General features: G+C 40.2%; 1 protein-coding gene across 2 annotated transcripts in view; it reads left to right on the top strand.

Moving 5' to 3' along the window:
- The window catches only part of vsx2 (visual system homeobox 2), a 31973-nt gene extending 15479 nt beyond the window's left edge, over nt 1–16494 (top strand). The window contains exons 4-5 of one of the 2 annotated variants that reach the window (XM_039741909.1): nt 9237–9417; nt 11374–16494. In XM_039741909.1, the coding sequence (XP_039597843.1) occupies nt 9237–9417; nt 11374–11693 (501 nt within the window). In that variant the 3' untranslated portion in view covers nt 11694–16494. Of the gene's footprint in view, nt 1–9236; nt 9418–11310 lie in introns of both variants that reach the window. The other variant, XM_039741908.1, reaches the window with a different exon arrangement.

Here is a 16494-nt window from a genome sequence, read left to right as displayed (position 1 = left end):
GTAGCAGCCATGCAGAGAAGAGCATCCTAGCACTAAGGGGCCTGTCCTACTCTGTCATGTTAGAGGAAATGAAGTGCATTGATCTTGAATAGAAGCTATGTGAGGACCTTACCCAGATCTTCCAAATGCTAAATGCAAACAGAACACTCTGGGTTAGAGTGAATCACATGCTTGGGGACACTGGCAGAAATTGAGGGGCATGCACTCAGTGTGGAAGCCATGAATCACTTGCTCTCACAAAGTATTTTGGGAATGTGGAGGTAACTACTGAATGATTTAACAGAAGCAAAGACACCGATAGCTCCTTGATGGAGTACAAGGCCAAACTGGCTGTTAGCTAACCAAACAAGCTTGATGGATTAAATGTTAAAATGTCCTCAAGTTCTTATTGGATTGCTACCTTCTACTGATTCATATATATCCATGCTATGAAATTATGTATACATTGACAAATGGTATGAATAGTGTTAATATGCTGTTGATACATATTTAACCAAGCAACCAATCATTTAAATATTACTAATTTCTAGATATTTAAAATTAGAAGATTGCCTTTTGAATCTTGGATGGTGTCTGTGTGGAGTTGTCGTTTCCCCAATTGTCTCTGGTTCCTGATTTTTCTCCCACGTGGTGTTACTTGGTGTTAGCCCAAAAATATGTTAGGCAGAAGTCATTCAGTGACTGCCAAGACTGCTAAGCTATGGGAAACTAATCCCCTAAAGTATTCTACTATAGAGAAATAGTTCATCAGATGGTATGACATCTTATCAATCACCTTTAATCCAGAATCACAATCTCCACCAGCACTGTAGTCCTTTAGAAATTATTTGGAGCTCTTAAAAGAGAACCGACCCAGAGGGTATTGTTCAAATATGCTGGAAGAAGTACACAAGTTCTTTGCAGAAAGTGAAGAGGACGTGTTCTTCCCACCAGTCCCTCCTTAAAACTACTCCTGCTGCTTAGTGCAAATAGAAATCCAATTGAATTGTTTAACCGTGCTTGAGTCTGAAAACAACTCAGAACCTGTCACAGGCTCAGTGCTGTAACAACGTGGGTAAAAGAAGAAGAAATGAATTAGGTGGCTGTACATACAAATATATTTTGAGATAGCCGTGAGGCATCTGATTTAATTTCACCCACTGGTATCTGATGCCACCCTGCGCAACTGAGAATCAATTCTTTTCACCTCTTAAACAAGACAAATACCTCCTCCCTCTCTGTAGATGTGATCTCTCCATATCTATTTCATCATGTACGCCTGGATGCCGTGCAGCATCCAAACGCCACCCCCCCAATCCCCCCCCCACTTCGTAAAGCACTAACGACCTAATCAAGCAATCAAGGAGCAAGAAGATTGCAGTGTGACCCGGGCCATCCATCTGCCAAGGAGCTTTTTAATTTCATTTCCATTATACCTCCTTCTGGAAAATAAATAAATAAATACGTTCCGCCCCTAAACAAAATCAACACCCAATTTTATCATCGAGTGTAATTAGTTAAATCAGATGAGCCTGTGCTTGTCCCTTGGGAGCCAGGCTGGAGACGATGAGTTAAAATGAAATGATAACTACATTGAATTAATTAGCATGGGTCAATGGCCAAGCTCCCCCGAGCCCCGCTAGTTTAATTTCCCGTGATATTTGAGCGCCTGTCGACCATCGATTGGGCTTGAAATTAACTTATTTTTCAATCAGCCTTCGCTTGCCCCTGGGGTCGCTTCTCTTCCAGCCTTCCTCTGCTTTCCTTTGAATGCCAGAGAAGCAATTTTTCATCAAAAAACCCATCTCTTGTATGAGATAAGGGCTATCATCAGAATTACTAAAAAAGCCTTCAAAATGATTTTGATAATTTTTAATTTAATGTCTATCTCCTGCTGCAACCCTACCCTACAGCCCCCCCTCATCGGCTGTGCACAGACACACTTGTACATATGCGCCACCAGTGATGGCTATTAAACACCTCACACCTTGGCTGCGAAAATCAATTAACTGCCTCTTAAAGGCATGGATTGCCACCGGCATTAGTAGCAAGATCCTGAGGCCAGAGGCTGCGCTCGTGGCTTACTGGCCCTGTGGTGGGAGCTTTCAAGTGTGATGTAAGCATTTTGTTTATTAGCTAGCAGTGCGTGTGTTCCATACATTTAAATCCCCCACTCCCCCCCTAATAAAAAACTGCTTGTCTGCCTTGTGCAGCGCTTTGCTTAGACATATGTGCCAGTCAGGATGAACTGATTAAAGAAGGAATATGCAGTTGCAAATGAAAGTCATGTAACATTCTCAAACATACTTAATGCAGTTTGATGCCATGGGGGTCCTGGGCCTGCCCTGGCAGCGCCAGTACCAACTGTGGACAAGGCAATAGTACACAATAGGGCCAACTTGAAGCAGGCAATGAACCCAACTGAAACATACTTGAGATGTGAGAGAGAACATGCTGCATCTGGAGGACACCACCACAGGCTAGGAGAGCATGCAGATTACACACAGAAAACTACAAGCTAAGAGGTTTAAAGTCAGGAAACAAGAGGGCAGCATTCTTCACTATTTCACTGGGCTTCTGGTGCTCCTGCAACTGAAATTCACTTTAGATAAACCCAAAGTTAAAGAGGCTTGTCAGAAATTCAAAGACATGAAATGGCCTCCATGGGCCAATTTTTTCATTGTAAATGTTACTTTCTGCATTATAGTATGGCATTACTGGTACGATAAAAGTGTGGTATATTCTATCAAATGGGCACTTTTTTCTTTTATAATCAATTTTAAGTATTTCAGATTTTAAATGAAAATTAATAGACACAAGGAGCAACTTTTACTGTACTGAGTTATTCATTTTTTGGTGATTTTGTTTATCCTAAACACTACATTAATATGTGGGACCCTAGTCAAGGTATTTAAAATCTTTAAAGGCATTGATGAAGTAGATCCAGCAGAATTCTTTTGGTTTAAGGGTGAATCACATACTTGGTGGACATCAGTGGAAATTAAGGTGAAGTGCATTTAAAACTGAAGCCAGGAAGCACGTCTTTACTCAAAGAGTTGTGGGACTCTGAAACAAACTACTGATATATGGAGTTGAGGCAGAAACCTTAACAACCTTTAAGAAAAATCTGAATGAGGTATTGGGACAGCTTAGCTAATAGCTACACAAACAAACCTGGTGGACTGAATGTTCTCCTCTCGTTTGTTAAACTTATTTAGGTTTGTATGTTCTAATGGTGTTGTACAATAAGTGTAAATTATCTATTCTCTTGCACTGATTTTTTTTTTGTTCCAGTATGATCTGGTTGTTTCAATCTTTTCTATATAATTTGCTAAAATAAAAATGATTTTATATACAGTGTATCCGGAAAGTATTCACAGCGCATCACTTTTTCCACATTTTGTTATGTTACAGCGTCATTCCAAAATGGATTAAATTCATTTTTTTCCTCAGAACTCTACACACACCACCCCATAATGACAACATTAAAAAAGTTTACTTGAGGTTTTTTGCAAATTTATTAAAAATAAAAAAAACTGAGAAATCACATGTACATAAGTATTCACAGCCTTTCCTCAATACTTTGTCGATGCACCTTTGGCAGCAATTACAGCCTCAAGTCTTTTTGAATATGATGCCACAAGCTTGGCACACCTATCCTTGTCCAGTTTCGCCCATTCCTCTTTGCAGCACCTCTCAAGCTCCATCAGGTTGAATGGGAAGCGTCGGTGCACAGCCATTTTAAGATCTCTCCAGAGATGTTCAATCGGATTCAAGTCTGGGCTCTGGCTGGGCCACTCAAGGACATTCACAGAGTTGCCCTGAAGCCACTCCTTTGATATCTTTGCTGTGTGCTTAGGGTCGTTGTCCTGCTGAAAGATGAACTGTCGCCCCAGTCTGAGGTCAAGAGCACCCTGGAGCAGGTTTTCATCCAGGATGTCTCTGTACCTCTCTGTACCTTTCCCATTATCCTGACTAGTCTCCCTGTCAGTTCCTGCCGCTGAAAAACATCCCCACAGCATGATGCTGCCATCACCATACTTCACTGTTGGGATGGTATTGGCCTGGTGATGAGCGGTGCCTGGTTTCCTCCAAACGTGACGCCTGGCATTCACACCAAAGAGTTCAATCTTTGCCTCATCAGACCAGAGAATTTTGTTCTTGGCAAACTCCAGGCGGGCTGCCATGTGCCTTTTACTAAGGAGTGGCTTCCGTCTGGCCACTCTACCATACAATCCTAATTGGTGGATTGCTGCAGAGATGGTTGTCCTTCTGGAAGGTTCTCCTCTCTCCACAGAGGACTTCTGGAGCTCTGACAGAGTGACCATCGGGTTCTTGGTCACCTCCCTGACTAAGGCCCTTCTCTCCTGATCGCTCAGTTTAGATGGCCGGCCAGCACTAGGAAGAGTCCTGATGGTTTCCAACTTCTTCCATTTACGGATGATGGAGGCCACTGTGCTCATTGGGACTTTCAAAGCAGCAGACATTTTTCAGTAACCTTCCCCAGATTTGTGCCTCGAGACAATCCTGTCTCGGACGTCTACAGACAATTCCTTTGACTTCATGCTTGGTTTGTGCTCTGACATGAACTGTCAACTGTGGGACCTTATAGAGACAGGTGTGTGCCTTCCCAAATCATGTCCAATCAACTGAATTTACCACAGGTGGACTCCAATCAAGCTGCAGAAACATCTCAAGGATGATCAGGGGAAACAGGATGCACCTGAGCTCAATTTTGAGCTTCATGGCAAAGGCTGTGAATGTCCTTGAGTGGCCCAGCCAGAGCCCAGACTTGAATCCGATTGAACATCTCTGGAGAGATCTTAAAATGGCTGTGCACCAACGCTTCCCATCCAACCTGATGGAGCTTGAGAGGTGCTGCCAAGAGGAATGAGCGAAACTGGCCAAGGATAGGTGTGCCAAGCTTATGGCATCATATTCAAAAAGACTTGAGGCTGTAATTGCTGCCAAAGGTGCATCAACAAAGTATTGAGCAAAGGCTGTAAATACTTATGTACATATGATTTCTCAGTTTTTTTATTTTTAATAAATTTGCAAAAATCTCAAGTAAACTTTTTTCACGTTGTCATTATGGGGTGTTGTGTGTAGAATTCTGAGGAAAAAAATGAATTTAATCCATTTTGGAATAAGGCTGTAACATAACAAAATGTGGAAAAAGTGATGCGCTGTGAATACTTTCTGGATGCACTGTAGCACCTTTTGTTGTCAGCACAATCACAAATTATCACAAAGAAGGAAAAAGTAAAAGCAATTCTCGGAATGTGAGCTTATCAAAACAAAACCTTAAACATAGTCAACAACAGGACAAAAGATCTTCTTTGTATTGGTGTAAAAAACAATTTGATTATTATTTATGTATATAGTTTATATAACGTAAATGTATTAAACATAAATAGATCTATATGTAATATTCATAATATGCAGTCATGTGAAAAAGTATGTACACCCTCTTTCAGTTCTACATATCTCACATTCATTTAGTCCTCTCCAAGTTCTAAAATGAGATAAATCTAATATAAACTGATGAACAATACAAAATAGGCTTAATCCTATCATTATTTATATAGCAAAAGTACCTTGACATCCTGTGATATCAAATTGGATTAAGTGGACTTCAGAATGTAATGTTAAAAATAAACAGGATGTCCAGCAACCCATCCATTTTCTTGGCATGTTCAGGTTCATGTAGTTTGTGTGTTCTCCTGTGGCTGCATAAGGTGCTCTGGTTTCCTCCAACAGTCCAAAGACATGCAAGTTAGATGAACTGGTGATCCTAAATTAGCCCTAGTGTGTGGTTAAGGTGTCTGTGTTCACCCTGCAATAGACTGGCACCCTGCCCAGGGTTTGTTCCTGCCTTGTGTCCTATGCTAGGTGGGATAGGCTCCAGAAGACCCCTATGACCCTGTTCAGGAATAAGAAGGTTGGAGAATGACTGAGTGAAACATTAAAGCTAATTAACTTGAACTTCTTATTGAACTAGTGGTTTATTTGTTTGCATAGCACATTCAAACAAGAAATGCCTAGCAATACAAAATATGGTTTATCATACAACTTTTTTAAACATATGTGTTGAATTTTTCTTTAGATTCCTTGGCAATATCCTTTGATTTTTATCATTATAAAAAGGACTTTTATTTAAAGCACTTATTAAAACTATCATTGGGTCTGTGGCCATTATAAGTGGTTGCATTTCAAGTACTGAGTGTCCCTCATCATATCAAAGAAGATGGACTCCGTCGACTAGTGCATTTTAAAAGGAGGCATCTCATTAGTAGATGCCTTTCAATAAAACGAGTCAGGAAACTACAAGTTACCTCCATGCTGAGCACTAACCAGGTGACCCATGGCTGCTAGTTTTTTTTCATACAACGTCTTATCAGAGGTCAAGTCCTGTCTTTAATTAGATATCCTTAAAAATGTAATATCTTGTTGCTGTGCGAATAAGCAGTTTGGAAATTGTTGCACTACTTAAACAAGTAGAACAAGCCCACAGACACTATTGAATGATGTTTTAGGGCTTATAATATTTTGCTTGTTTGTTTCTTTTTAAACAGTGCTGCCTCACACCATCAAGAACTTGGGTTCAAGTTAAAGTCTGGGCTGACCACTGTCTATGTGGAATTTTCACAGTGTCCCCATAAACATTTGGGTTTTCTTTGAATACTACAGTTATTCCCAAAGATGTCCGTGTTGAGTTAAGTGGTGACTCTCAGTTAGCCTGGTATGAGTGAGCATGCCTGGCGGTGAACTGGTGTCCTGTCCAAGGTTGCTTCCTGCCTTACTCGTGATGCTGCTTTGGCTCACTGTCACCTTTTGCATGCTTTATAACAAATAGCCAAATGCAGAAAACCCCAAGTGAGGCACTCCTCTTTGGGATACTTCTCATTTATGTTCATGTCTGCTATTTTGTACGAAAATAATGGCTTAGGCTGTGAGAGGCCTTGTATTTGACTAAATACAGCTTGTTGCTCTTAATTTACTGTTGAGGTGGTTTTTGAATTTTACAGAAAGAGAGACACATGGAGGTGTCTACCTAAGCAAAAAATGTGAATCACGGTTAGAAGTTGACTCATTGATAAAGACTGATTGTAAAGGAAACAACAGTTTGCCATTAACTGTTAGTGGAAGATGACTAATAGAGGCTGCACTGCCAATGTTTTCCAGAGGGTGTCACTCTACATCAGAGTTTTCCACAATGGTTTTACTAGGAAGACCTTTTTGATGCCAAGAGAATAAATAATCAGGAGCACCTAAGCACTGAATTCAAAGGACACAGATATAGAACAGCATATCTCGCCAGAGAGGAGTTTAAATTTTCATAAATGCAGGTGCTGAAAATGACTCATGTATTTGACCATTCACCGTGGGGAAAAACCACAGTTTATTAATTAAGGGCCCTTGAATGAGTCAAGCAAAATAAAGAGAGTATCACCGTAATTAATAATTAAAGAAAATCCCCAAAATGGCTGTTTACATGGTCTGATGTGAGCTGGGAGCACAAGGTCTACCCACAGGGCTGCCAATCAAAGTTCCAAACATAGGTGGACTACAGAGCAGTTCTGTGTCTCAGAGTTTCACTTTGTTTTCTCCCAGCCCCCCACATTTGGGGTCAGTTGCCGGCCTTCTGAATGTGTGACGTTTACACATCTCTCCATACATACCTTTGCATTTTTTTCATAATTGGTCAATCTGTTTTGGCTTAGTATGTAAATGTGTGTATAAATGAGTGTGCACATCCAATCTAAGGTTTATTTCTGCATTGCATCTGATGGATCTACCTGCACTTGACCTTTATTTAACTAGGCCATTTGAAAAAAAGTAATGAACAAACATACATATACCACAGCGTTAAGTGTCCGGTTTTTAAATTTATAAAGAATGTGACGCATAACGTTATGACTAGAGAAAGACAATTCATTTCCCAAAAATATATCCACCCATTTTCTAATCCTGCGTATCCAAAGCTGGGTTTAGGAGGAAGCGGGAGCCTATCCCAGCAAGCATTAGACACAAAATTGGAACAACATCTGGACAGGGCAAACACACATGAACCAGTTCAGGGGCCAATCTAGCAATAAAAACCATATGATGGCAAAGTGAACTAAATGTAATGTTTTACGCGAGAGGTGCACTGCCTCCTGAGGTGCTCATCGGAGACTTTTTGATTTAAAGGCGTTTATTGTCCACTTGTCAAGCCTCAGTTAGCCTCAGTGACTTTCTTCTGCTAGGTGTTTTTTTGTACAGCATTTATTAAAATTAAAAGACCAGTGACGTGCATGAAGGTGACTTACAGAGTTTTGCACACCATCATCGGTTTCTTCTTGTCTTCTACCTAATGCTGTCAGTATAGCTTCTGGCTTCCCATAACTCCAAAACTGGATTAAATGGGTGGAATACATGATTAGGCAGATGAAGCAGCCTGATTAGGATCAGCATGCCATAGGACCATCTTCTTATTCTTCTTTTGGCAGCTTCCGTTAGGGGTTGCCACAGCAGATCATCTTCTTCCATATCTTTCTGTCTTCGTCATCTTGTTCTGTTACACCCATCACCTGCATGTCCTCCCTCACCATATCCATAAACCTTCTCTTAGGCCTTCCTCTTTTCCTTTTACTTGGCAGCTCTATCCTTCACATCCTTCTCCCAATATACTCAGCATCTCTCCTCTGCATATGTCCAAACCCATAGGACCATCAACGATAAAATGTTAACACATTGCTAAGTTTGGCTGCATTAATATTGTTAGACTACTCTGCTGCTTTCTCATTAATCACTTTAGAACAATGGTCTCCAGGTCAGTACATAATATTTCCACATGCACTGCATATCCTTTCATAAGTTGCCAGCATTCATTATTCAGGTCATGGCCAGGTAGAGCTGGTGCCTATCCCAATAACACTGGTAAAAAAAAAAAATAAAAGCAGGAGCTGGTCCTGGTTGAAGCATCAGTGCATCATGAGATATAGACACATTAAACCATGTGGATAAAGGGATAATGTACAAACTTCACACACACCTTGACTGGGATGTGAATCAAATCCAGAACTCCAGACGTGTGTCTCTATACCCCAGAGACACATGCAGGTTTTTCATAAATCAAAATAAAACATATATGTGAAACAGTGACACATGTCTTCCCCCCAGCCCCTTCAAAAAGGCAATGTGGAGCTGAGATGGACCTCCCAAAGTCAGTATCCCCTTCCTGGTCACTCCTCATTTTTGCTTTTTCTGCTCAGGTGTGGTTCCAGAATCGACGTGCCAAGTGGAGAAAGCGTGAAAAGTGCTGGGGACGAAGCAGCGTGATGGCTGAATATGGGCTTTACGGCGCCATGGTGCGACACTCAATTCCCCTTCCGGAATCCATCCTCAAGTCTGCTAAGGATGGCATCATGGAATCCTGTGCTCCATGGCTCCTAGGTAAGTGGTGAAATGGCATTTTATTTCACCTCATTTTGCTTCACCTGTGCTGCTTTGTGCTTCTTTTTATTCATGCATGTCAACTGTGGCTGGCTGGCTGGCCTACGTGACCTGTGTGAGCAATGCAGGGCCTCCGCAGAGACTGCCATGATTCATTGCCTGGCTGCTATCAGCTACACACATCTCAGCCCCCCCGGCCCTGACGCAGCATATCATTTGGTATAGTGAGAAATCCAGATTCTCCATCTACATTTTGTTCTTGTGATACTGTCTACATTTAAAGAGCCTAATCGTAGTCTATTACAGGACAGCAGGCTCAAGGAGGCCCCTCTATTGATCCCAGATCATTATGTAGTCATGTCACAAGTCTGTCAAAGTGTTTTAGACAATGCCATCTTGACCTCTGATAAGAAAGCGCCTATTAAACGCAGTCATAGCTGTATTTCAGAATCAGCATGAAAAGATGTGTGGCGCTGCTTAGCTGGATGCTTGATGGCATTGAAATGCAGCTGCTCCCCAGTCCCGCAATGTGCATGAATCCTAGAATGCATCATTACAATGATGGAAAAACTTTCATACTTGTCATCATCTGTGACAGAGTTGGGACCTTATGGAGCTCCAAAGATAGAATTGTGTAGTTTACCAGTATTATTAGTGACAGTCCCCAAAATGCTTCATTTTGCTGAAGTGTTTTAGAATTTGGTTAGAAAAGCAGAAAAAAAAGTAATTCAAGCTCAAGAGATTAATTAGAAGACTAAGCACAAGTTGACCTCATTCTGCACATGACAAATAGTAGCGCTCTCTTAAGTAAGGCAGTTTTAAAAACTGAAAGCCTGAATTTTGCAACTCAAGAAACACACTGCTGTTAGCTGTTGTCCTTCAGAGCATTCCAGCTTCAGCCATAATAACTGTGAGCCTTGCCAAACTCAGCCGTTAAATTCACCAAACCTGGCTTGATTATAGTTCTTTCCAACCACATGCCTGTCCACATTCCCTACCACAGTAAGTGGCTCCAGAATTATGGAGCTTTAACGGCTAGGAGACTATTCAGCTGCATTACTTACTCATTTCAGTTTAGCAGTAGGCTCATCTGGAGGGGTTTCATATTTTTATGACCTTTCACAGTTATTGATTTAGAAATTCTCCAGGGATCACACACTACATTGGCTGTAGGTTCATTATGATGAGGGTCAAATATAATATTTTAGGATAGTCTCAAAATGCTTGCACCAGGAGAAATAAAGCATCTGAGTGTATTTATTCATTTCAAAGTATATTTTTTCTACTCCCTAGGGTAAGGTTACTTTACATCTCCATAAATCCCAGACACTCCAGTCTACGTCCCTGTTGCCTGATTCACGGCTAATATATTTTAGAGGCTCAGCGCCTCACCCAGGCTGCTATAGTATATCGTTTGTCTTTTCACACATGAGGCAGTTTAGCATACTGCACGACAACTTCCTCCACTTCCAAAATAAAGAGGATTCTCTTTAAGTGACCCTTAAATATTAATTGGGACTGCCTGTCACTCTGATGGCGAGTCAGTAAGTGAGGAGTTTATAACTGATTGACTTGCAAATCTTCTAATCTGAGCCTGATCATTTAAAGCAGAGGTAATGCTTTATTTAGTCCAGGATTTACTAATATACAGACTTCTTCAATTTTACCACCTGAATTACTAAAAAGTGAATCAGGAAAAAAGTGACATAGACTTGGAACACCAGGACTAAAGAGTCAAATGGTTGGTTTCCCCCTTTACATGAACTGAATGTGTTACCACTTACAATAGATGTGTTTCCCTTTCTAATGTGCCTGATAACATGGGTGAAAAAAATTCCCAGCATTACAAAGGCACATTCTGCAGCTTACCCTTTTCTTGCTTACTATTTCCAGTTCAAGATGGCTTGCCAATGACCAGACGCTTTTCTAAAACCGAATGCCCACAATTCTTTTTAGGAATGCACAAAAAGTCCATGGAGGCCTTGTCGAACTCCCCAGGCGGGAAAGCTGATCCCCTGCCATCGCTGGCCGTTCACAAGCAAGACGAGAGAGAGTCCGAAGACCTGAGGAAAGACTGCAAGTCTCCCATCTCCAAAGAGGAACTGAGAGAGAACAGCATTGCGGCACTCCGGGCCAAAGCGCAGGAGCACAGCGCCAAAGTACTCGGGACTGTTTCTAGTGACGCACCGCCACGCAAGGCAATGGCGCTGGAGGAAACGGAAGAGAAGAGTGGCGAGAGCGTCAAGCCGGCGGAGGAAGAGGACGACGTGAAATAGGCGTGTAGTCTGAACGCAAGGAGGCTGGACATTTGAGGAGACTGTTGAGCTTGACAACCTTTCTTTTTATTGATGTAACGTTTTTTGTATATTTTTTTCGATAATATTTCTGCTTGATATTTCTCTGCTCATGAAATGAGTACCTTCGTGGAGGTTGGATATCTTCAAAAAGTAAAATCGGGGGCATATTATCATTTGTTTTTTCTTTTAAAGAGCAAAATAGCTGCTAGTTTTTGTTTATGCTGTGCTGCCTGTCACTTCTCGAATGTTTAATTAAAACGCACAAACTCTTCGAAAGGATTACTGAGCACCGACAAAGAACACGCGGAAATGTCCGAGTAGCGAATCGCAACAAAAAAGAGAGCACGAGTGAGTAAGACCGCCATGGGACAGCAAAATTAGTCAAACGAAAATAACTAACTAGACCATTTCAAAACAGTGTTGGGGAACGCAACTTTTAAAAAGTAACTGAGTTACATTACTGACTGCTTACCAAAACACGTAATTGAATATGGCATATTGCAATGCGTTACAAACAGTGCATTGCTTTTTATTCTTCTGTATTAAAAATCCTACGCCCATGTAGACCCCGTCATGAAACGTATCAGTAGCACGTATCTGGATGAAAAAGATGATACTTTATTTGTAGGTTTCTGTTACACTCTTTTAATACTAGTACTGTAAAGGCACTTTACTGGGCTGTGTGGTTCCTTGTTGAACCCTTGCCTGAAAAAAGAACCGTTTAATTTGGGGACTGAAAAAATATATATAACAAAAATATTACAGATGATTGGACAAAGGAGAAATCTTTAATGTTTAGTAGACAGGAGGATACTTACAGATCAAGAAAATTTAAACTTAATCCTTGTTGTTGTATGCAGCGAGAGTCCTTTTAAAATCACGAACCCATTGTCATTTTACGAAATCTGTTTTTATATTGACTGCTACAGAAAGTTCCTTCGGGGACCTTCATGTGGATGGCTCTTCTGGTAATCGAAAATGGCCTCGCTCTTCAGAGCCACTTTGGCACCCTTAGTTGTTAAGATTGTACTGGACTGCAGGCGACACACTCTTTGTTGATTGGCTGTGTAACTGAGCCGTCCAGCACATTTACTTTGGTGATCACTGGCTCCCTGTGATGCTAAACTGGGCCGGTTAAATTTACCCCTCTGCACATGCAGGACTAAATGTATATTTGTAACTTTTTTCAGTTCTATTCCCTTTATTGCGCCCTAAGCATGAGCTAAACCTCTTCCTCCTTAGCGTTTATCAGATGGCCAAAGCACATATGTGCACAATATTACTGAATAAATGCAATACGTCTGCAAAATAATACTTATGTTTTTGTTTGAGGAGCAGGAATTAGCTTTAGAAATAATGTATTTTTAAGGTAATACAAATGTATTGTGTTACATGACTTGTTACTTTAAAAAGTAATCAATGTAATGCACGTTACTTTTAATATGTTGCCCCCCCCCCAACAGTGTTTAAAAGTTGCCGCATAGAGGAAAAAACACAAATAATAACAACATAAAAAGTCACTTTTAAGGATTTTCAGACCTTGACCACAATGTCAATACTTCTTGCTCCTATTATGTAGCTCGGGAGATCCCAAATCAAGCCCTGGTGTACACTGTGGCTAACAGGCTTTCATTCCCACCAGTTACACAAATCAGTAGGCCACTCGTATGTCTCAACAACCTCATTTTTTTTAGCTGCCTTTTTTCTTTTCTTATTCTTTATTCAGAACTAGTAGGATATTTGAATAGTATGAACTAGTAGGATATTTGCATTGTGAACAAATTTAGAGATGTGATTTCTTTGTCATAGCTTTAAACACTATGCTGTTAATTATTGTACTTTCTCTTGCTTTTTACGTTTTCTCTTTTATGTTCTATATAAGGGTTTTCTCGTTAATCAGATGACAAGTGAATTTTATACACCCGAGTCTGAACTGCATATCACTAATCCTCAGTGTCTGAACAGAGGATTCGCAGGAAAAGGTGAATTAAAAAGAATATGATTCACAAAAGTTAACATTTAAAGATATGGCAGAAAAATGCACATTTCTGAATTTTGTTTACATGTAAATGCACTAGCACATATTTCTGAATGCAAAATAAGAGAAGACTAATTAAAGAATTAGATAATTAGAATTTATTAGTGAAACTGTTTGGGAATGAAAACCCGCAGCCCCAGTGGTACTAGAGGACTGAACTTGGGGAGCCCTGATGTATCTCATTGTGGGGCAGCATAGATGAGAGCTGTTTTAATTTTGGTAACTTGTGTACAGCAGTGATACATTTTGTTGACTTCACATGATCTTTTCTGTTAAGAAAATGGTCCCATTTTGAAGTAAGCTTAGGTTAGGGATCAAACTGTTCCCTTCTGTACATTATTATTAAGTAAATGTTGATCACAACTTTTATTTACTTTGTTTTCTCATTCAAGAGGGGGCACTTACAGCTATTTCAGTAAAATCTCAATTTTTCTGAAGCCACTTTATCCGTTAAAGAGCCTGTATCAGCATGCTTGGGATCAACCCTGGGTGAAATCACAGGGCAACAGCATATAACCTCTAGCAGGGAAGTTTAGAGCTGCTTGTTAACCTCGCGTACAAATGAAAATAAACCAGAGTGCTGGGAAAACTCTTGAGCAACCTATAGGAGGTAATTGGACAGAGATTAAGGCAGGAGCAGCAGCAATATCTACTGTCTAGACCCCACATAGAAACAAGGACAACTCATTTTCCAATTTCTATGGCAATGACATACTGAGAATTTTATGTAAGTTGTTTTAAAATCAGACCCTCGCAAAGCACTGAGCTATTTAATAATAATAATATCATTTAAGAATTGACGTTCAGTTTTAGTGTTGTCACTTTTTATACTTCATGTGATGCAGGTAAAATTGTTGTAGTGAGGCAGAGATTGTACGGCTGCTGTTGATTCTGTCTAGATAACCGCAGCATGCAGGCAGCTGGTAATGGCAATATTTTTAAGTTATCTTTATTGTTTGAATAATGTCTTTCGTTTTATCACTCCTGGAATTCACTCGCAAGTCCTTTTCCTGACAGTGTGTGGGAAGCACTGTTTTGTTTCTTTCAGACTGTGTCTAACAAGACGTGGATATGTCTGTTACAAGAGTGGACATCAATGTGCCACACCTTTAACATTCACGGTGAATAAAGTAAGAATAACCTTCTTCAGAAAAAGTAGAAGAAAATCCAAATGTTTCACTCGGTCCCCAAGCACTTAGTGTTCATCACTGGAGTCTGCAGAGTCAAACCTGGCACTATTGTGAACAAAATCAGTATTATATATTTTTTTTTTAAGTGAAATGGCAGCAATGCAGCTATTCTACTATGTACCTTGGTGTAAATATTGTAAATAAAGTGATTAAAAATACTCCTAAAGTGTTTTAAACCAGACCTTCTGTAGCGAAGGATCAAATCAGTCAAGATTTCTGTATGTGAAATAAACAGTGACGTTCTTTAGGCGGTTGCCTTCTATGTTCTTGCTTTTAACACTGGTAAGGGGGTTGTCAGTGTCTCTTGGCTTTCTTTTATTCCATTAAGGAGACGCAAGGGCATGAGAGAAGGCCTGGATTATGGGACACATAGCAAGTAGACAGACCTTTGCCCTCACTTTAATCCTAACCACTATAAAGTTTCTGATGTGGGACTAAAGATCTGATTGGCTGGATGTAACAGCACAAGCCCCCTGTAATCCTTGCAAAGAGCCGGTACAGGTCCATGTTAGACTAGCATCTGATCTCAGTAGAACTGGGACCGAGTGCAGATGCCCCTTCCCACGAAGTACTTCAATTCCTAGTGGTGGGATTTGACTTTGAGAGGATTCAACAGTGTGCAGTACTTAAGATGAGCGGTAAGTAAAAAAGAAAAATCAGCAAAGAACTGGAATTTCAACCACTTGCAGAAACCATCGAAATAAAACAGCTACATGGACGTAATAAAGATGAGTGAAATAAAGTTATCCCAAAGAAAGTTTGACATGAAGGGTGAAAGAAAATGGCCGAGGGGAAGAGCTTGGAGGGTATGGGAAGAAAATGTCAAAAAAGCAGCCAGAAAGAAAGGGATGACCAGTGAACAAGTCAAGATCTTGGCAAAGCAGTCACTGGCTCAAGACCCTAACACCATAAGGTACAACGGAAGAAGATGAAAGTAAGCAGTTTTAATAAAATGGGTTGCTTAATCAACCACAGGCTTAGCCATATAACTGGTTAGTTAATATAAAAAAAAATGTACATAGAGCAGGAAAAATGTGGTCCTGCACGAGTTTAAATGGATTGTTGGAAAGCATTTAGGGATATTTTTACACCATTATGCAAAACAGATTTGAGGTTAGGGGGTTTGGTAGAATCACTTTGTATTAAGCATTTAAAGCAACAAAAAAAAAGCAGAATCGGAAAGATGGAGGAAAGAGGGGAAATATTTAAGATCTTTAAAAAGATGAATCAGGTGAAAGATGATGAAGTTAATGAAAGCATACCAAGCATTGTAAGCACGATCTATAAGGAACTGAATAAAAACCAGAGCATTAATAGTTTCAAGGAGCAGCAAGAAAATTTAAAGAAAAAGGAAGCGTTTAAACAATATGAAAATAGAAAGTGCCAGGAGATGGACTCCAACCTGAAGTCTATTTAAAGTTCTGGAGTTTAACAAGAAATAAAAAAAAATTGTAAAAAGTTAAATGTTTGAATAAACAAAATAAAAAGACATTGGAATTTTACGAAGCGCAGCAGTCGAGACAACAATTAGAGATATTAAAAGGGTCTGGAC

The sequence above is a fragment of the Polypterus senegalus genome, chromosome 18 (assembly GCF_016835505.1).
Source record: "Polypterus senegalus isolate Bchr_013 chromosome 18, ASM1683550v1, whole genome shotgun sequence".
NCBI lineage: Eukaryota > Metazoa > Chordata > Cladistia > Polypteriformes > Polypteridae > Polypterus > Polypterus senegalus.
The sequence above is the reverse complement of the archived record's forward strand: the minus strand, read 5'-3'. Positions and strand labels throughout refer to the sequence as shown.